At 41.6% G+C, this 22,155-nt stretch overlaps 1 protein-coding gene across 1 annotated transcript in view; it reads right to left on the bottom strand.

The window, feature by feature from the left end:
- Window positions 1-19,242, bottom strand: part of PIK3CG (phosphatidylinositol-4,5-bisphosphate 3-kinase catalytic subunit gamma) — a 30,494-nt gene extending 11,252 nt beyond the window's left edge. Inside the window, exons 1-9 of the mRNA XM_052638913.1 lie at window positions 17,248-19,242; window positions 13,547-13,612; window positions 13,210-13,435; window positions 11,707-11,810; window positions 9,155-9,301; window positions 7,531-7,621; window positions 6,487-6,617; window positions 5,397-5,508; window positions 3,741-3,898 (exon numbers count right to left, since the gene is read on the bottom strand). Coding sequence (XP_052494873.1) covers window positions 3,741-3,898; window positions 5,397-5,508; window positions 6,487-6,617; window positions 7,531-7,621; window positions 9,155-9,301; window positions 11,707-11,810; window positions 13,210-13,435; window positions 13,547-13,612; window positions 17,248-19,242 — 3,030 coding nt within the window. The remainder of the gene's footprint in view (window positions 1-3,740; window positions 3,899-5,396; window positions 5,509-6,486; window positions 6,618-7,530; window positions 7,622-9,154; window positions 9,302-11,706; window positions 11,811-13,209; window positions 13,436-13,546; window positions 13,613-17,247) is intronic.
- Window positions 19,243-22,155: the final 2,913 nt, after the last annotated feature.

Raw genomic sequence — 22,155 nt, 5'->3', positions numbered from 1 at the left:
TGTTTGGGAGTATGTTCTATAATTGTTCAGGGACATTTCAAACAAAGTGATCCTTAAATACACCACCAGTGGGAAAACCATGGTTTTTTTTTTTTTTTTAATCTCTTTAGTAAGGGATAGTTATTTCCTCCCATGCACAGAATTTGTTGATCAAAATCATCATCATTGCAACATATCTGTTTAGCACCTTGTGTGTAGGGTGCTACTGAAAGCAAACAGATGATCTTGGGTTCAAGAAGTGGGCCTTCGTGTGTCTTATTTCAGCTTGCTCCTGAACTCTGCCCTATTCTAGAAATAACTCATGAATCTGGTCCTAGGATTGACCAGCTACATTGGAAAGGAGAGGGGGTGGGACAGAGCCACACTTTCCTCTTTCGGTTCCCCTGACTCCAGTCCTCTCATTACAAACTCAGTAGGCTTTTCCGTCTTTGTGGAGCAGGCTCCCCTCACCCTTGACAAAAGTGGGTCAGCTCTTTAAGGTGATTCAAATGTGCTGTGTGCATTCATGAACCTTATCAATTCAAATTTAGTGGTTCTCTGGAACCAAGGATACATTTCCTTCAAAGAATAAATATATACGACACTTCCTACCCAACCTAGAAATGGCAGCTTTGTCATACAAGATCCCTGGATGCTCTTTAGAGAGTTGGAAGATGCTCCCCTCCCCTGACCTTGCAGGACTTCATCTCAAAAAGGAGCACAAGGTGAGAAACAGAAAATATTCTAGAAGGCTTAATAGTATGTAAACACACACACACACACACACACACAACTGTCAGCAGGTCTGAGTCAAATGATGAAAAAACTTGCTGCTCATCTTTGTCAAGCTGGAAATTTTAGAAATTCTGCATATGTAACATCGTATCCATACATGTATAATGTAAGTGTTCAGCCTTTTTCCTCTTGAGAGTGAAGAGAGGAAAAGGCGGGGAGACCAGCAGAGAAGAGGGCAGGCTGGGCAGGCAGAACAAGCAGAGCTCAGACCCCTACTTGCTACTTAATAGGAGCAATGCTATTCTTCATGTTTTCTATGTTAACGTGCTGCTTGGGATCTCATTTCACAGAGGGCTCCTCATCCTAAAAGTGTTCGACGTTTGAAGAGCTGCTGTTAAATATGTGACAATGGAGGCCTTGTTGATTGAGTTCCTGCTGTAGTCTGGGTCCTGAGCCAAGCATTCTACATATTTTATGTAAATACTCCCTAAAAACCCTACTTGAGGTGGGTCTTAGAGTTCCCACCCCACAGAGGAGGAAACTGAGGTTCTGAAAGGATAAGTAATTTGTATTATATTCGAGGTTTTAAGCAGCAGAGCCAAGATGCACGCTAAAGCTGGTCTGCTCCAAAGGCCATCCTTTCAGCTACAATGCCATGCTGATCTGTTTAAGGTTCATTTACAGGCACTTATAGAGTATAAAGCGTCTGTCTACAATGCGGGAGACCCGGGTTCAATCCCTGGGTCAGGAAGATCTCCTGGTGAAGGAAATGGTAACCCACTCCAGTATTCTTGCCTGGAAAATCCCATGGATGGAAGAGCCTAGTAGGCTACAGTCCCTGGGGTCGCAAAGAGTCGGACACGACTGGGCGACTTCACTTCACTTATAGAGTATGCCGGTACTGGAAAACAGTCATAGATAAATACAATGAAATTGACAAAGGTATGTTTTTGGCAGTACATATGCACCTAGAATGTGCTTTAATGAAAGCAGTTCTAATGGCTCAAAAAACAAGCTTTCGGTCACAGAGGATGTAGAAATGCTTCTAGACTGAAGGGACAGACTCTCTGCAAAGAACTGTTGCTTTGGGAGGAAGCTGTCTGGACAGGGAGTGAGCCTGTTTGTGGCCTCCCCAAACCCCAAGTCTTTTCATTAAAGAATATTTTGAAACTTAAAAACGACAACAAGGGGAAGTATTGCTGGGATTTGTGGGGTGATATGGGCACTATAGGATGGGAATTTTATCCACAATAGCCCAGATGAGCAGTCATTTTAGGGACAAACTTTGGCCAGAAGGAAGAGAACATACATGGAGAAACACGGAGAGACTGTTGTGAGGTCAAGATCCTCGTGTCTGTCTGAGTGTTTAAATGGCACTATTGCTACTGTGTTTGTTCAAAGTAGATGAACCCCATCTCCAGGAGATGAGAAATGAGGATTTATTATTTGTTGCTGTTTGGTTTCTAAGCCATGTCCACCTTTTTTGCTGCCCCATGGACTCTAGCCTGCCAGGCTCCTCTGTGCATGGAATTCTGCAAGCAAGAAAACTAGAGTGGGTTGCCATTTCCTTCTCTAGGGGATCTTCCCAACCCAGGGATCGAACCAGCAGCTCCCGCACTGCAGGTGGATTCTTTACCACTGAGCCGCCTGGGAAGCCCTAAATGAGTATTCCCTCGCCCCTCCCCATGCCCCTCCTGCTTTAAATTAAATAGTAAAACTCTTCCAGGTTGTGTGTGTGTGTGTGTAACCATTTTTCTCTTCCAGAAAGCTGTCATAATATGTGATTTTTTTAACCTTAAAGAAAAACAGGACTGAAATGTGTCAAATCCCTGGAAATAGTCTGCAACCCAGTTGAGTTTACACAGAAAAACATTAGTCCTAAGACCATCTGGCCACAGAGATCTCAGTTTCTCTGACAAGTCCCCTGGTGCTGTGGAAGGGGAAGTCCGGTAACCACCACATCGAAAATCAGCCAGGAGAACAAACAAGCACAGGCAGGTTTCAAAACAATACATTCCAGTTCCTGTTCCCCTGAATGTCAAGGCCCATGTCATCTCCCAAGGTTAATATGAGCCTCAAGAGGACACTCAGAAAAGAGAGTGCGTCCTGAAAGGCTGGATGCCAATCCAACCGTGTTTCAAAGGTGTTAAGGGGGAGGCTGTTTAAAGGGAGCTCGAGACCAACATGCTTATAAAGTAATCACTGGTTGCCTCTGCTGGTCTGGTTTGTGTTTTGAGGGCTTTAAAATAGGTGTATTGCAATAGTCATGACAACTTTTCTGAGTTCATTCACAGTTATTAAATTTGAAAGAGCAAACATTTTGCTCCTCGGGTATGTGAAATACTATTTGATAGTCAAAAGTGGATGTAGACCAGGAAGGAATAAAAGAGAAAGTCAAATGTGGACACCCTTAGAGAGATGGGAGACCCACGGAGGAGTGGGTAGACAGGTGAGCGGGACAACCCAAAGCTCTTGGGACAACCTATAATAGAGCTGACAAGGTTTCCAATGAGAGAAGGAATCTTCCTTTATAGAAAGAGACAAGCAAGAATTCCTTGTGCTATTAATAGTAACTGATAAATACACACCTGGAGCAAAAATCAAGAGAAGCTCACCATCACTGGTGAGTCCTGAAAAGACATGTAAAATCTGGATCTTCTAGGCGGCATCTTGATTAAGGAAATAGTCAAAGGCTAAACCTGCCTGCCAGGAGTTCTTCCTAAAAGCCCTGTCTTCAGGGCCGCATCATCCTGCTATATATCAGCAGGACTATACTAACCAGTCCCATTGAGGATGGAATACTCCTACTTGCTGTTGGGTTTTAGGAGGGGGTGACTGAGAAGCATTATTTTGTGCTTGGGGAAGGGACAGAAGAGACTGGGAGGCGGGTGGGCGTGGGGGGCGGGGGAGCCATGTGAGAGGCGGGTGGACAGAGGCAAGAGGAGACTCAAAGCAAAGTGAGAGGGGAGGGCTGCAGCACCATCTGGTCGGTGTTCCCAGGAGGCAGGAAAGAGGGAAGCAATTACCTGAAATTTCTGGAAGTGTAGACTTGTCTTCTTTCCAGAAGTCCCCATCACAAACAGGAAGTCTGGAGTTAGCACGAATGGCACTCTCTCTTTATTAATGCCCAGGAAACTTTTATAATTCCCAAGAATGTGCCCAAAGTCAATATGAAATAGATTTCCTTAAGAAAAGGAAATGTCTAACGTCATTATACCGCAATGGCATTGCAAACAACACACTGGTCTGTTCATTTCTTGACATATTTTGCAGTTGACTGAAAATGAGCTATCTTGGGTGTGAGAGCTATTTTTACTCTCTGCTTGTGATATATTTTGTCTTAGCAGGTGTGTGCTGTAAGTAGCCACAAAGCACTCTTTGAAACATGCATAGTTTTGATATCCTTCTGATGCTCTTTAAATGACAGCCAAATACCATTAAAAAAATTCTTGTCTCAGAACTATTCTTACAAATATAACTCCAAACCCTCTGGCATATATATGTCATCATCATGCCCGAGACTCTCTTACACCGTTTATGGAACTCGGGAGAGACAGATGTCTCACTCTTACAAATAAAACGTTTGAATTTCCTTTGGGTCAGTTTCTACCACCGTCACCATCACAGCTCCCTTCATCTCTTTTTGTTTATTCAGCCGTCTGTCCTCTGAATGGTCCATAAATGCATTATCTCTTGATTCCCAAAGATAATCATCAATTTATCCCAATACGGTGTTGTTGTTGTTGTTGTTGTTTTTCTTTTTTCCCCAGGCTTCACTCTTAAATTGGGGCTTCCCTGGTGGCTCAGATGGTAAAGAATCAAATTTCTTAGAGAAAAATATCATGACATGCCACCAATACTGACCACTGTTAGACAGTGAACCAGAAAGGATGGATAAGTTAGTAGGGTGAAGCATTTTAGATTTAAGGGCACCAGTGACTTTAAAAACATCTTATTTATTTGGTTGAGCAGCATGTGGGATCTTAGTCCCCCTACTTGGGATCAAACCTGTGCTCTCCGCATTGGAAGAATGGAGTCCAACCACTGGACCCCCAGCCAAGTCCCTTACTGGTGACTTTTTTGTTGCTTCTCTGTACTATCTGACATTGTTGATCATATCCACCTTCCTAGCTTTCCAGCTACTGTCCAGCTTGTCCTTCTGAAGTTTCCTTTCCTGTATCTTCTTCCATTACTCACTCCTGGGTGCACCCCTAGGGTGATCACAGCCTCTGTGTCCCTACACAATAATGACTTCTAGATCTGTGCTCCAACCTTGACTTCCATTTAAAAATTACTCTGTGCTGGGTGGGGGAGGGGAGGTGGGTGGAGTGAGGCTGGGAAGTTAGTATTTAATGAGTTCCCATTAGGTAAGACGGAGAAGGCAATGGCAACCCACTCCAGTATTCTTTCCTGGAGAATCCCAGGGACAGGGGAGCCTGGTGGGCTGCTGTCTATGGGGTCGCACAGAGTCGGACACGACTGAAGTGACTTAGCAGCAGCAGCAGCAGCATTAAGAAAGATGAAAAAGTTTTGGAGATGGATGGTGGTGATGGTTGTACAACAATGTGAATGCAGTGAATGCCACCAAAATAGATACTTAAAACTGGTTAAAATGGTAAATTTTATGTTAGGCATATTTTACCATAATCAGAAAACATTACTCTATAATAAACAAAACTCACCTGTCTCTGAGATCATAATATTGTCATTGTGTCTGTCGCCTATCCCAAGAACAAAGGTTGCCACACAGTAGCCAGCACAGGAATAAACAAATCTCTCCACTGCTGCCTGAAACTAATTAAAATGCATCTGAATATTAGTTGCATTCTTACTGCAAAGAGCAGCATGAATCTATTACAAAGGACTCCCCAAAAGATGCCATTCTGGGAATCATTTTCAGGGAGCAAGTCAGTGGTGCCTGGTTTTATTAAAGTTTCGTCTTTGAGGTGCCAACTTTCTTCATTGCTCTCCTTACATTCTAGGTGAAGATACAGTGACTCAGCATGAGAAGGAAACAATAGTCAAAGGACAACAGTAATATAATCAAAGGGTTCACTGCCTCTGCATGCATCACTTGCCAGCAACAATCCAGACCCCATAATGATTCCTCCTTTGTTGGTGAACATATGTTTTGCTTGTGACCACTTAAAGTATGCATGGGTTCACAAATCCACACGTATAACAGACTAATAAATGCTACTAATTATATTCCCTCCCCCAAAAGGGGGCTACCCATGCAAATGAGAAGTGCTAATCCTGTACAGCAGAATTTTAACAAGCAGCCAAGCAGCCTAACCACACAGCTTGCGAAGGACTCACACACGTACTTCTGAGTAATGGAAGTAGCATTTTCAACATCCCTAATTTATCATTTAGATTAGGGTGCAGGGGTAAATTGCAAATTACTTTTTATGATCTGAAGTGTTTCCAGATCAGAAGGAGTTTGTCTGTGGTAACTAAATTTTTCTGCTGAATGACAGAAATAGATGGTGTGAAAAGATGCTAACAAATTGTGTCCCAGAACCAAATTTTATGCAAAGCAGGCCTGATAATCAAAAGAGAAGCAAATGCTCAGTGAGGTCTGAATGAGCACCTCTGTTTTGCACAGATCTACAATGTCACCAGCATTTAAACCCCCATGAGCTCAGGAGGAAAGTGTTCCACAGTGTGTTAGGAGGCATGGCAATGCAGAGCCTTTGAAAACATGTCATTAGACTGCTGTGTCTCACAATTTCTCAGGAGCCTTTGGAGTGGTGAGAAGCAGGAGCTCACCTTTTCTTCAATAGGGCATTTTTCTTTGAGCCAGTGACTCAGCACTTCATCTTTAAAGGCTCCCGTGTTGCCCACTGTGCTTTGTTGAATTTTGGCGATCGTTGTAGCATCTTTTACAATCTCAATCATTCCTGTGGGAAGATGCACAGATCTGATGTGAACTGGAGCCAAGCACCGGACCCAGAGGAGAAATGGCTGTGTCTTTGTTCAGTAGAGGGCAGAGAGCTTTCTCAACCAGAAGGTTATTTTCCAGGTTCGTGCTGGTGGTTTCCTTATGAGGAAGAGAAAGAAAAGGAGGCGGATAGGGAAGTTGTGTGGGACCTGCTTTCAGTATCCATGAATGAAAAGAGGAAAGGGCTGGTTTCTGATAAGCAAAACCATTAATATGCCAAGCGCATCTTTCTTCACTTGGCAACCTGTTCCTTTTTCTTTTTAAAATTCCAGAGTCAAATGAGAAGGCTGTTCTCTACTTCTCAAATTGGAAATTGGAATAAAAATTTGTTTAATTGAAATTAAAATGTGAAATGTCTACAAAAGCACCTAAGAGGAGAGTACATAATAGCTTTGATAATGTGAAGTCAGGCTCGTAAAACAAGTGGCAGATCTTTCCATCTACTTTTGAATGTCTTTTGTGAGAGAGAGTTTACTGTGCAATGAAAAGAGTGAAAGTTTAGAGGAGGGAACAAGTTCTTGTTAAAATCATTTCTATATATAGTCACAAGGAATTAAATCATGCATTCATGTATTTTCAACATGTCCATACTAAACTGAGAGTCACATTCACTAGAATGTGGAACATCTTCCTTTTACATGGATTATGATTGTAATTTTTCATTTATTAAAGGCCTACACTGAAGGGATGATGGTCTTTAAAAATTCTGGGGGGACCATGTGGTATGCAGAATCTTAGTTTCCCAACCAGAGATTGAACTCATGCCCCTTAAAATGGGAGTCTTAACCAGTGGACCACCAGGGATGTCCCATGGGATGCTGGCCTTTTAAATGAGCTGAGCAGTATATTCATCTCCCAAGGTCCCCACATACCTATCTTGTCACCAGTTGAAATGCAACCATATGGCAGGAGGCACAGGTCCAAAGATTCAGTCTCCCAAATGGACTCCATGATTCGCAGAATCTGGGCATCAAAACACAAAAATGTTTCTCTTACAGATGTCTATTTCTCTTCTCCATTAGAAATGACAACAATCTTTTCTGGCAACACAAACTATTGAAGTGAATGTGAAATATATAAGTAACGAATGTACTTTTATTTGTCAACCTGGTACTCTAGTGTTTCCCTTCCTTGGGAGCCTCAGTTTTGGCTCCAGAGTGGTACTTTGGAAAAGAGGAAAGTTGGATTTCTTTGGGGGTAGGTTTCAGCCATGATTCATCTATTATTCCTAGTTATGTATATTTTGCCATAATGAATATAAGTTCCATTCTAACATCTTTACACATTTTTATCCAAAAGGCACTCTTGGGCTCCAATCAGGGCCACAGTGACGATGACAATAAAGATACCTGACATTCACTGAGGCTGTTTTATGTTGATCCTTTGCATTAACCCTCCAGTGTGGGTGTGATTATTATGCCCAGTCTTTTCAGATTATTTTCCATTATAGGTTATTACAAGATTACCGAGTAGAGTTTCCTGTGCGATACAGTAGGTCTTGTTTATCTAGTTTATATGTAACAGTGTATATCTGTTAATTCCAAACTCCTACCTTATCCCCCTTACCCTTTCCCCTTTGGTAACCATAGTTTTGCTTTCTATGTCTGTGAGTCTATTTCTGTTTTGTAAATAAGTATTTGTACCATATTTTTGATACCATGGCTTTCCTATTTTAAATAAATTACATGACATATTAGAAATTATGTTGCTTCTACACTATTGAACAACTAGGGTACAGCATATATTACTTCACAAATCTGCAAAGCTAAAACGTATGCTCAAAAATATGAAAATGATCAACACTGATACCTTTGTCATCCACCTTCTGTTCTAAAAATCTGTTCAATCTTGTTATGTAAACTGCATGAATTCTCCAGTCATCTCCCTATTCATCTTCTCCCTCCATCCTATCAGATCATTCACTTGAATCTGTGTATGTGGATATATACCAAAGGTGACGTATGTAAGGAGAACATCTGTGAGTGTATGTTGCTCGTTGTTCAGTCACTAAGTCGTGTCCAGCTCTTTGGAACCCCATGGACTGCAGCTAGTCTTTCTATTCTTTACCATCTCCTGGAGTTTGCTCAAATTCATGTCCATTGAGTGTGTAATGAATGAATGTGAATGAATCAATGAATGTCAATGAATGTGAATAAAGTGGATGCTTGGGGGTCAATGTATTTCCATTCCACGTTACCACACTAGGAATGGGGTATATAGAAAAGAAGTTAGGTGAGGGATGTGTTTCAGCTTATTTGGGAATGCTGGATATGCATCTCTTCAGGAGTGGATAGAACCATGAGGCTGACTAGATTCATATCTAATGGTCTGTGGCCATACTCCCCCAGTGAAAACTCTATTATGTTATCTTTGATCACTCTTCATTATACAAAATAGGAGACTGGAACAGGGTCAGTAGAAGGTATTTTTTTTTACAAGTAGTACAGATTTCTTTTTTTGAACAACTGAAAAAAAAAATCCTTAACAGCAGTATACCTGTAAAATAAGCATGTCTTGGCGTAGATCATCGCCGTGTTTAAAGATAATTCCAATTGTTTCATTTGATAGAGCTGTAGGGTCAGCACATTTAAACTCAAGCCACAGGGGTTTTTTCTTAGAGGCCATCACTTTACATTTTTCAATCTGTAAGAAAACAGCCACATGTTTCCTACGCACAACTGAAAACACATTGTGGAGACATACATCTTCCTGTAAAGCATCACTATAAACACCTAGGAAAAAGTTTTCAGTTGGAGAAGGATTTTAGTGATTTGGGTAAAAATGCACATGGCATTTTCACCAAATCAAAAAATGCTAGTGAAAGCAATTCACAATGCTTAAACCAGTGGTTCTCAAAGTGTGTTCCCAGGAAACCCGAGCATCTGTGGAGGGCCTAAGAGGCATGGCATATCCTATCTTCTGATATTCCACTCTCATAGGACTCTTGCGCTTTTACGTTCCCTCTAACACAGGGCAACTTTGCTGTTATTTTTTTAAATATATTTGGCCTCATTCTAAGAATTAATTTGAAAAAAGAGTTCTGTTGCTACCATAGTGTCTAAGCATGGTTGTTGCAAAATTAGATGCAATCTAATTCTAGGCCAAATCTAACAAGATGAAATTTAACAGCAATAAATGAAACTCTTGCACTCAGATATTACACAATGCCTTTCCCCTCCAAAAAACCCTACATAACATCGAAATGAATTCAAGGTGGGAGAAAGGTGATTTAGCAGCCACTCTTTCCAAATAGAAAATCTTAGGAATTTTAGCCAACAGTGAATTCATTATGGATCAAAAATGTGATCTTAAAAAAAAGCAAATGATGTGAAGCTGTATTACTATATCATTATCCCTACCAAGTTCTAGGGCTTCCCCAGCGGCTCAGCAGTAAAGAATCCCCCTGCAGTGCAGAAGATGCAGATTTGACCCCTGGGTGGGGAAGACCCCTTGGAGGAGGGCACGGCAACCCAATCCCCTATTCTTGCCAGGAAAAGCCCATGGACAGAGGAGCCTGGCAAAGAGTCAGATAGGACTGAAGTGACTGAGCATGTACCAGTTTCTAACTTCAAAAGGACAGTAGGTAGTGTGTGCTTTTGCTAAAGGGCCAGCTTACTGCTAATTGTATATAAAACTAAACATGGATTAAAGACTTAAATATGAGAATTAAAACTTTAGGAAAAAAATTTGTCACATTGAATTAGGAGGTGTTTCTCCACTTTGGCACTACTAACATTTTGGACTGGATAATGTTTTGTTTGTGAGGGGAAGGGGGAGGCTGTCCTGTGTATTGTAGGATATTTAGCAGCATCTCTGGTCTCTGCCCAGTGGATGCTGGTAGCATTGTCCCAGTTGGAACAATCAAAAATGTCTCCAGACATTACCAAACATCCCTTGGTGGAGGAGGTGGGGGTTCACCCCTGGTTGAAAATCACTGGATGAAGCAAATATTTCTTAGGACACAAAATGTGTGAACCATAAAAGAAAAAATGATAAATTAAACTTAATCAGAATTAAAATCTTCTGCTCTTTGAAACATATTAAAATGAAAAAGTAATCCATAGACTGGGAGAAAGTATTTGTAAACTATATACCTGATAAAGGATTTATATCCAGAATATATAAGTAACTCGTAAATAAGAATAAAATGGTAGCCCAAATTAAAAATGATTGGAAGATATGAAAAGAAGCTTCTAAAAAAAAATAAATAAACACATGATAAGATGCTCAACATCATTAGGAAATGATGAAACTAAATGAAACTAAAAATAACAGTGAAGTACTACTTCATACTCATTTGAATGGCTAAAATTAAAAAGATTGATTATAACAAAAAGCACATAGTGTATGATTCCACTTTGTGACATTCTAGAAGGGGCAAAATTTCATGATGGAAAACAGATCTGTTATCCAGGATGGAGTACAGAAGGAGACTAATCACAGAGGGGTATGAAAGAATTTTTTCTACAAATTTCTATGAAAGTATTCTCTGTCTTGATTTTGTGATGGTTCAGTTCAGCTCAGTCGCTCAGTCACGTCCGACTCTTTGCGACCCCATGGACGGCAGCATTCCAGGCTTCACTGTCCTTCACCAATATCCAAAGCTTGTTCAAACTCATGTCCATTGAGTCAGTGATGCCATCCAACCATCTCATCTTCTGTCATCCCCTTCTCCTCCTGCCTTCAACCTTTCCCAGCATGAGGGTCTTTTCTAACAAGTCAGCCCTTCACAGCAGGTGGCCAAAATAATTGGAAGTGGTGGTGATGGTTATGTGGTTGTGTACATTTGGCAAAGCTCACTGAATTGTAAACTTGCAATGGATACATTTTATTGTATACAAATGGTTCCTCAAGAAAGCTGACTTAAAATGGATGGGAGATTGCCCAGTGCTGAGGTTTTTAGTATCTAGCAGTTGAGGAACGGCTTGACAGAAGCCCATCCAGGGACTTTCCAGCTTCCCTGTCTCTCTGTAAATGTCAGCTTTCATCCACTAAGGCCTGGTGAAGCAGGCAGAGACATTGTCAAGACATATCAAGATGATACCTACCACCAGTGCGCCTGCCTTCAGTCCAGGGTCATATGGAACTCTAAAGCTTTGGGGGAGATTCAAATTCTGCAGGATTTCAAGCTTTTGCTTTAGTTGGAAAATAACTGTAATTGTCAAAAGCACACAAGAGTTATATGAGTTCAAGAAATTACCAATATCACCTATAACATTTCCTGAAGTCACACATATTCACAGCATTCTATACATTTGGTAAGGTGAAGAATAGGAGAAGAGGGAGTAGGTTTCTGTCCTTGAGGAACTAACCTTTCAGGGTGACAGGCTTACTGAGAGCAATAAACTCTGCACGCACATTAAAACAGGGGACAGAAGTATCTGAACATATATGGCATACCCAGACAGGCACAGAAGGACACTTTATGAATAATGCTAGAGAATTACTGTAGCTTTCTTTCCAACATGTGAAACTTTAAACTGCCATCTGATTTAGGACACATATCTGAAGACCATATTAAATGGAATTTGGTTAGGGTTTGGTAAATTCTTTACAAAAGAGGAAGTTAGGTTGTATGGAAAAAATATGACAGCCTCAAAATTCTAAAGGCAAATATATAAATGGAAAATTACTGCCTAGGTAACAGACTGGCGGTTAGTACAAATTTTCCCCTTTCTTTCTTACAACGACAAAAAAGTTAAGATTATTATCACCGTTATTTTTAGGAGAGAGCATTATTGGTATATCGGAAAAGAATCAAAGGGAAAAATGGAAAATCGAAATATTCAAAAGCTTAAAACTGGTTGAGTATGTTAGTGAGGGTCCATTATGAGCTATAATGCTGAATCTAGGTATACAAACATGATAAGAGATAATTCCTAGCTCATGGCTCATACAGCTCAATAGACCAGAAAAATGTGTTAATAGCTTTAATTTAATGTAGTATCAACTAAAGCCAATGGGAATATAGATAAAGAGTGATTCATTTGGAATTTCTTAGAGATAAGACAACACTGGAACATAAAAGAGGTGATATATATATTTTATAAGAAGCACATAGATAAATAAATATACATACATCTTGCAACATATGATGTATGCATATACATATATATATAAAAATTGAAAAAATTCTCAATAATTCATTACTTTGAAAGAGTGAAGATTTGAAAATTATCTGCATGTTTTGAAAGATGGGGTAGAAAGGGTAACTATTTGGGAATAACTAATCTTCGTGAGTGTGTGCGTGCACAGTTGCTCTTTAAAAATGCATCTTACATCTGCTTAATGCAGTTTTAACTTTTCAAAGAGTTTAGCATCTATTATAATACATTCATCATTAGAATAGAAGTGTAGTTTCAAAACTTATTAACTTGTAAAGGGAGAACTTGAAATTTGCTTACTGAAGAAAGACAGAAAATTTAAAAATGTATTCTTGGCTACCCTGAGGAAGGTGTGACTTGCCCTCCAGAAGGAAGAAGGATCCCAGGGATGGTATTTGGAGACAAAGGCATTTGCAAAGAGCACCAAGAAAATCAAGCCGCCCGTACCTTGGGAGCTGACGTCATACTTTTCGGCAGAGAGTGATTTAATATCAATGGTGACTTTTTGTAGCATGTCGATTACTTGGACTTGTTGAGTGAAGTCTCGTAGCATGGCCGTGCCACAGCCCCTCAGGTAGGCCTCCAGAATCACTGCAAACCTCTGCTGATAGTGTCTCGACTGGGCAATCTCACTTCTCAAGAACCAAAACAAGAAGTGACCAATTCTTTTGTTCTGAGGGTGGAAACAAGAAGGTTAAAATTATTATGACTAATGCTCCAGATTATCAGTCAATTCTTGATAACCGTTTAAAGGTCATGCTCTTATCAAAATGGAAGTACTTACTCTTAAACCACGCTTCAGCAGAAATCTGGCAAGGGCACTGTCATGGTATGGTTCGAATTTCACAGCCTAAGGAAAGAACACATTGGCATTTGTAGGACTGTGTTCTCCATTGGTTAATCAGGAAACAGGAGATGGAGAAAAACTGGTCTCTGCCTTGGTGGGTTTGTGTGGATAGGAGGATGAGAATCTGACCAGTCATTTAAGTTCAGCCCTTTCTCTTCAAGGACACTTTTGGCCAGAGTGAACCACTTGCTTAAGGACCAAGATTAGAAGCCAGAACTCTTGACTCACAATAATGTGCTTTTGATAACTTTAAAAATGAAGAGGTGAGCGCTTTTGTTCCCATGAAGGGCTTACCTGATTTTTATTGGAAGGATAGAAGAGAAAGATGGAGACAAATCTATAAAGGTGGAAGGAAAGAAAGGTTGTTGGGAAGAAAATAGACAGTGGGGATATTGTACACTTGGGGAGAACAATATCTGTTAGATATAAAGATCCTGAAAATTGTGTAGCTCCTCTTCTGTTCAAGATATGTGCTTGGCATCTCACTAGCAAGTCAGTGAACTGCCTCCCAGGTTCTTACTGCAACAGACTAATCATCACTCCCTTCTATGATTCAGAGTATATAGGGTTTTTTGCCTGAAAATCTCTTGTTTTATCTGCTTCCCCAGGTTTAGCAGTGTTTAGTAGTTTTTGCATCACTTGGCTAATATGGAGATTTTCACATAGGTGGCAGCCCTATGGCTGAAAAAAGAAAAGAACAAAAGTTAAAAAAAAAGTAGGGCCCAGGTAGGTGACTGCCCCAAACTCTGCCCCCCCCCCCCACCACCTCAACTGCTGGGCAATTAAAAAATAAAATGTAGGGGCTTCCCTGATGGTCTAGTGGTTACGACTCTGTGCTTCCAATTCAGAGGTCACGGGTTCATCCTTAGTGGGGGATCTAAGATCCCATATGCTACTTGGCCAAACAAACAAACAAAAAACCCTGAAAAATAATTAAATTCTAGTGGGTGCATGGATATTTATTACATCATTTTCTGTACTTTTCTGCATGTATGCAATAGATCATAATTTTAGATGCAGTAAGACGACTAAGGTCTGTCTAGTCAAGGCTATGGTTTATCCAGTAGTCATGTATGGATGTGAGAGTTGGACTGTGAAGAAGGCTGAGCACTGAAGAATTGATGCTTTTGAACTGTGGTGTTGGAGAAGACTCTTGAAAGTCCCTTGGACTGCAAGGAGATCCAACCAGTACATTCTAAACAAGATCAGCCCCGGGATTTCTTTGGAAGGAATGATGCTAAAGCTGAAACTCCAGTACTTTGGCCACCTCATGCGAAGAGTTGACTCATTGGGAAAGACTTTGATGCTGGGAGGGATTGGGGGCAGGAGGAGAAGGGGACGACAGAGGGTGAGATGGCTGGATGGCATCACTGACTTGATGGACGTGAATCTGAGTGAACTCCAGGAGTTGATGATGGACAGGGAGGCCTGGTGTGCTGCGATTCATGGGGTCACAAAGAATCGGACACGAGTGAGAGACTGAACTGAACTAAACTGAAGACTAACAAATACTGTTTGATTATTAGAGGTGCATATATAAAGTTACAGGATAGATGGGATTTATAAGCATAAAGAGAAGTTTAAAATTAAATATCTCAGGAGTATTTCCTTTATAAATAGACATGGTCTATCCTTTTCCCTAAGAAAGAGGAGAAATTTCCATTCACTTTATGTTTTAGGGCCTGGGAACTTTTGGGTATGATTTCTAATCCTTACTTTGGTTTTCCAGTTTGGAAATGATCAATACTGACTTGATAATATTTCAATTATCCCCATGCTTTCAAAGATGATGTATGCTTAAATTGGTGCTGCTGTAACTGTAGTTAAGATCTTAATTCTGAGAATGTAGTTATTTAGCCACCAGTAGTCACTTCAGAAATGTTACTAAGTTTTTAACCCAAATGTTAGTCTTTTTGACCTTCTTCATGTTTCACTTCTGTAAAGATGATGCAGGTCTCAATCAGGAGACCATTTTAATCGGCAATGAATGAGTCATTTGGCCATATCTGCAAATGACTACTCTTCTTCAAATTTAGGACCACAAACTCAATGTTAATATCACTGACCTCTTTTATTTACATGTTTCTAAGAAGAATACTATTCATTTTCCAAGCCTGCAAAGTTCACTTGTGAAAATGACAATGTAAAATAATTCATGATGGCCTTGGGATTTGAAACAGATCATCTGCAAATTTGCCTCATGTTCTTTTTGTTATGGAGAGCTATAAAACTGAGGATACTTTGATTTTTATTAAATTTTCATTAGTGTTTAGGCTAGTCTCTGAACTCATGGGCAGAGAAAAACTTTGGTTATATTTGATTAGATAAAGATAAAGGCCAACTATGTTTCAACTCTCTGAGTAATGGGAAGGTGAAGATTCAAAGTTTAGACTATCCAAAATTTGCATCAGAAAACTCCAGAAAACTGCCTATAAATATAGATAATGATTAGACAGTTTGGTGTCCAACAGCCTGAAAAACATCACCTACTCAGAATTGTCCTTGGCTTCTTCAATGTAAATTAAGTGTTCTCAGGACCCCTGACGATTTTCTCATAACCTTCTATAGCTTTTCCTCAAAGCGTTTGTCACAGCATGTTATTCAGTATCTGCCTGTATGTATACTCATTTGATGTCTTTCTCCATGAACTACAGGCTACACTAGGGCAGAGTCCAGCTGTGTTTTGATCACTTCTCTATATCCAGTAACCAGAAAAGGGGAAACACTCAGTCTGAGTTGTTGAAGTAATGAATGAACACATCTGCTCTGTAAAATAGAATTCTCTTCCAATTCCTGTCTTCCCTCCTCCACGTCAAGCAGCACAATACCCTATGAGAATGACTATAGTGAGCAAGAGAACCAGTCCTCCTTTATCTAACTTCCTAAGGAAACCTTTAGCAAATGATTTTAGTCTCTCTGGACACAGGGAAAGGCATATGAAGAAGAGTGGAAACAGAGTACCAGACCTGTCTAAAGAGAGGGGCTTTCAAGGTCCCATCCAGAATTGAGATGAGAGGGGCTATCAAGGTCCCATCCAGAATTGAGATGTTACTCTATGAATTGTGACAAACATGAGCAGAGAGTATGACCTTTTCTCTCTAGGACATGCTATCATGCATACTTGCAGACACTGGGAGGCAATAAAAAGAGCAGACCTGTCGTCAGACCTCTGGGTTTGAATTTGTCTTTCAAAATACGTGGCCTTGGGCACATTACTTAAACTCTCAGTGCCTCAGTTTCCTTATATATAAAATGCAAATATTAACTGGACTGCTATCAACATTGTTGGGAGAGTTAAACATGATAATACATGAAAAATACATAGATCACTTGGAACCTTGGCGTAAGGGAGCATTCAGTAAGTCAAGTCTATCATTAACAGAGTAAACTCTCATTCTCACTGGACCAGTTCTCCTAAAAAAGTGGAATTATTCATGTCATCAAAATGCTGGTCAGAAAGCCCTCAAACACAGAAAAAAAAAGTAACAGGGAACGTTTACTACTCTTTGAGTAGTAAAAAAGTAGATCTCCTTTGACTGATCATTGACTCTCTTTGGACAATGTGCACTGGAAGATGGCTTAATATGGTGCCTATATGCACAGGCAGATAAATTCCTTGGGATGAGTGCTTCCCCTACCTGGACCAGTTGGAGCAGGTAATGCAGAACGTCATCGTCTTCCAAGCTCTCCAGTTTCTGAACTGCAATGGCTCTTACGTTTTCATCTGAAAAGTTGCAGTCCAGGAGTTGCATCGTTAATCCAACATCCAAAGCACTTTGATCCCAGACCTCCCTTCTGGCTAACAATTGATATGTTTTGGCCACAATTTCTTGCTGTCCCCATTTCACTGAGCTAAAGAGCTTAGGGTATGCTTTGGGATCCTTAAGGCTTTCATATCTGAAATGCCAAAGCAATTCTTTGTCTTCCGCAGTGAGAGGGTTAAGTGGATCAGTAGCTATGATTGCCTCCAGTTGCTTCCGAAGTTGGTTGGGCATTTCTGCTCGTACGCGGTCCCCTTCCGGGTCAGGGGTGGGCTGATGCTTAGGCAAGGCTATGGGGTGACAGTAGTTGTCCAGGAGAATGGAGATGGACATTGAGTTTTCCTTGTCGGGGTTGGTGGCAGACGTGAGCTTGTCTGCATTGAAGCTCCCTTGGTCTTCCCCCTTCCCAGATAACTGCCACATGTGGAGCACATACTCGCCGTGGCGCAGGAGGAATCGGTGGTCAATGAGCAGCAAGTTCACGTAGTAGAGAAGCTGAGCTTTGCCTCTGGACTCGGGACTGGGAGTCTCTGCAGAGGCCTTACCAGACAGAGCTGGCGCTTTGCCACAGTAGATCTGGAGGTTGAGCAGAGCCCCTTTGGGTAAGTCTTTGATCTTGATACTGAATTCAAGCCACACATTCCAGAGCACCTCCTCTGTGAAGGGTTTGGGGCTGGTTCTTCTTTGGCAAAGGACTTGCTGCCCATACTGGATATTTGCCTCCACAAAAACTGTGAGATCTGCATTCCGGGGCAGGACGGGGATATCGATGCCCCTGATCTTGACCCTGAACTTGCGGTCACAGTCCCACAGGGACACAGTGAACACGCTCTCATGGTCCTTCCCGTGGATGGTTAGCTGCTCATGGTAGCCAGTGACTCCGGTGCAGTCATCCACCAGCGGCCACTCTTCCTTCCTCACCTCGTCCAGGGCTGGGTCTGGTGGAGTGTCAAGCACCAGGTGAATCTCTTCACCATTTTTAAGGCACTGCCGCACCCACTGAAAGTTTTTGATGGGCGTCTCGCCTACCAGGTACTCATCGCGGCCGCAGACACGCAGCACGAAGTCCTGTTCGCTCTGACTCTCGGGAATATCCATCAGGGACTTCTTCTTGGCCATTTTGGTAAAGAAGCTCTGGAGGATGGTGCCCGGGGTATCATCAGCCGAGACCTTGATGGTCTGGCTGGTGGTACTGCGGTGAATGATGATGAAGACGCAGTTGTTGGTGATCTTCTTCAGCAGGTACTCCGGGAGAGGCTTAGACGTCACCCAGGGGTGCATGGCGTAGAGCTTGGGGTCGCGGCCAGCCACCTCGGCCATACGCGGGGTGACCAGGCGGCGGCGTGTGAACTCCAGCTCATCGTCGTGCACGTTGCTGACATCTGTGACATCGTAGCCGATGAGGGCAGTGAGCTGGCGCTGGAAGGCCAGCGTCTCCTCTGAGGGCGAGTGCCGCTGAACCAGGTGGATCTGCCCGGGGCTCCGGTGCAGCACCTTCCAGTAGTGCAGGCAGTCCAGGGTCTGCACCACCTGGTACTTGTCATAGATCTCATACCACTGCCCTTTCTTCTGGTAGAGCAGGAGGAAGTGGTCGGGGCCCAGCCGGTGGTAGAAGTCGGCGGCCACACTGGTCTCCAGCACGCGCAGCCACACTTGGGCCTTCATCTGCTCCACGTTGCCATGGCCGGCCACATGCAGCAGCGCCGTTTCGGGGGTCTTGGTGTTGCGTTGGCTGGTGGGCAGCACAAACTCAATGGGGATGAGCTCCATGGAGGACAGGCTAGCCGCTGTGCTGCGGGGCTTCATCCTCCGGCGCCTGCGGCAGTTGTCCTCTCTCAGCACCACAGGCTGTTCATGGTTCTCCAGCTCCATGCCCTACGTGACCTGGAAGCAGAGAGAGGAACAGAGGGCTCTTCAGAGGGAAGGTGCTTGCCTTTTATGGTGGCCCGTGAGCTGGCAAGGAGAAGGTGTAGACGAATGACAGGGATGTGTGCAGGAGGACACAGGAGGTTCGGAATAGGGGCTGAGGAATCCTGGCCCCACCACTTAGAAACTGGGGGAGGAGCTGCTTAAATAATCTCTGAGCCTGTTTCCTACCCATCAAATGGTGTTAGCAATACTTCAGAGGGTAGACAGGAGCATTAAATAAGGTAATAACTTGCTGAATGTGGGCCATGGGTAGATGGGGACTCATTGATTACTCTCTCTACTTCTGTTATGTTTGGAATTTTAATTTAAAAAAAGAGAGAGGTCAAGCACTGATCTAGCATGCTATCGGATGAACTGTAATGGCTCTAAGTGTTAATTGTTTTAAGCATATTGAAATGCATGGATGAGTCAAATAATCCAGTTAGATCATCAAGTCCTAGTTTACAAGGTGCCATGTAAGATGCTGAAACAACTCCCTTTGAAAAGTGGCCTTTGGCTTATTTCCTCTTTGTTCAGTCTCATGTCTCCTGGGGGACTCAGACACCTTATCCAAGTTACCTCATGATCCCTTTTCAAACTGTCTGGATCAGGTATCTGTGCCCTCGTCAACTTCCTATTTTTTTTTTTTTTTTCTCTTCATTTTTTTCTTTCTAGTGAGGAGAGGTAGTCATTTCACTGATAAAACTCAAAAAGATCAGAATTGGTGAAGCTCCTCTTAAGAACATTTGCAGATATTTATAACGTGAATCAGGAAGTATGTAAGTTTCTTGGCTGTCGTTGCTCCATGAGGGCGATCTCTCAGGGCAGTCCCCAGGGCTGTACTCTCCAAATAGGAACTTTCAGGTAGTGTTACCTTTGTACCAGTTCATCTCATCTACCTCTGGAGAACCTGCAGGTTGGAAGGAAGGACCTGCTTTGGGACCCCTATTGACTATTTAACTTCTTTTTGCTCTAATAGTTTCATCTCTATAACTAGGATTCACCAGTATATTCTCAATAATTTATCCACTATTTCCACAAATAGTTAATAAGGACCTACTTTCACAAAACATTTAAGTATAAATGTTACTTACTGTAGTGTGAAACTCTTCAAATAATGATTGAAATGCTTAACATGTTAAAATTGAAATACAAATAAGGTATTTTGATTTTACTATTTAGTAGTTCTTATTCTAAATAAGAATCAATTAGTAAAACAAAAATTAATGTCTAAGAAAATATTATTCTAAAAGGACTAATGTGGTGTAATATATAAGTAATTATTTATTTCCTTAAGAAACAGTGGAACATTTGATATATACCAAAAAGAGTTTGACTAAAAGGTAAGAAAGGCAACTAGATCCAAACTTCTGTTCAAATCTTGACTTAAATTTACTTTTAAAGTCAACAGTCCCTCTCTCAACATATTTTGAAGTTACACTTACTAAATACATGAAACCAACTGTCCCAAAGAACTGTCTCTTGCAGCTTAAGCCCTTCACTATTTGGTCTTTTGCTAGTTTACAGAATGACAAGAGAACTGTAAGCTGTGAATACTGGGTTAACTTGAAACAAGATAGGTCCAAATTTAGGCAACATGCAAATACACAGCAATTACTTCTCCCTTCATGACATCAAACAGACTTACAGATAAGAGATGCAGAAGAAAACTGGCTGACTAAATACTCACTGCTCTCCTTCATGGTTGAGGCTGTGAAGCTTTCGCCTTTTACGAGAGAGAGACGTTAAAAACACTGTTTAGCACACTAATCACGAATCATGCGTTTGTAAGAGCTTGAAGGCTGGCTGGCCCTCCCTCTTCCTCCCAAACAAAAACAAAAAAGGACTGATGCACCTGCAAAGCTATTGCCGGAACCCTGTGGATATCCACACACACGGGTTGGACTAACGGGTTGGACTAGATGATGAAACAGACAGTCAGTGGCAGCATGGTCAGAAGAGCGACAGCAGTTCCAGATAAAAATATTCTGGCCGAGAAGGAAGTGTCACTATTCTGAGTCAGACCCAACAAAGGGCAAAAAATAGAAGGAAGCAATACCTGGTAAAGCAGCAGAAGCGACGATGTTGAAGGATCATTTGTTTAATTTCTAAAAACAAAACAAATTCAAACGTACCCAGTGTGCTTCTAAACTCTTCCGCTTTTCTGGGTCTCCCTTCACATCCAGATGCAGAGGAAGTGTTGCAGTTACCAGGAAGGAAGTTTTAACCAAGTTGATTATACGTGTGATTGCTCATTTTAAAAGTGTAAGAAATGCATTTCCTGTTAAAGCACACACAGAGAACTAAGCAGAAAAGTATATGTATTTTTTACTCTACGAACTGTTTTTTTCTTTAATTTCGAGAGTGCAAACTAAATATAAAATGACATAGATTCAAACCAAATATGCATTCATGAGACACGCACACGTGAACTATTTTTCTGCTTAGTTCTCAGTGGAGAGAAAGGCCTCTTAGCCACAGTATTAGAGAGCCAGCTTGGTGGGAAGATTTTAAAGAGCCAAAGGAAACCCATTAGTCCTGCAAAGCCCATTCAATGAATTTTCCCTCATGGACTCCTTGTTCATACCCTGTATGACCCCTTGTTCATACCTTGTAACTGAGGGATGAGGGAAGAGAAACCTAAGTGATCCAGGGGACTGGTTATCAAGCTGAACATTTTCAAAGACAAGGTCTGGAAGTTCATTTCCTTAGGTTGGTGAGACAGTTTTCTATTTTTCAAAACATTTAGGCTCCAAAATATCACTGGCTCAGACTGAAAATACAGTGTGTATGTGTGCGTGTATATGTGTGCATGTGTGTGTGTGTGTGTTGGGGGTGGAGACTTCTTGAGAGCAGTGATTGACTGCAGATAAAAGA

Source organism: Budorcas taxicolor, chromosome 4, assembly GCF_023091745.1.
Source record: "Budorcas taxicolor isolate Tak-1 chromosome 4, Takin1.1, whole genome shotgun sequence".
In the NCBI taxonomy this organism is placed as follows: domain Eukaryota; kingdom Metazoa; phylum Chordata; class Mammalia; order Artiodactyla; family Bovidae; genus Budorcas; species Budorcas taxicolor.
The sequence above is the reverse complement of the archived record's forward strand: the minus strand, read 5'-3'. Positions and strand labels throughout refer to the sequence as shown.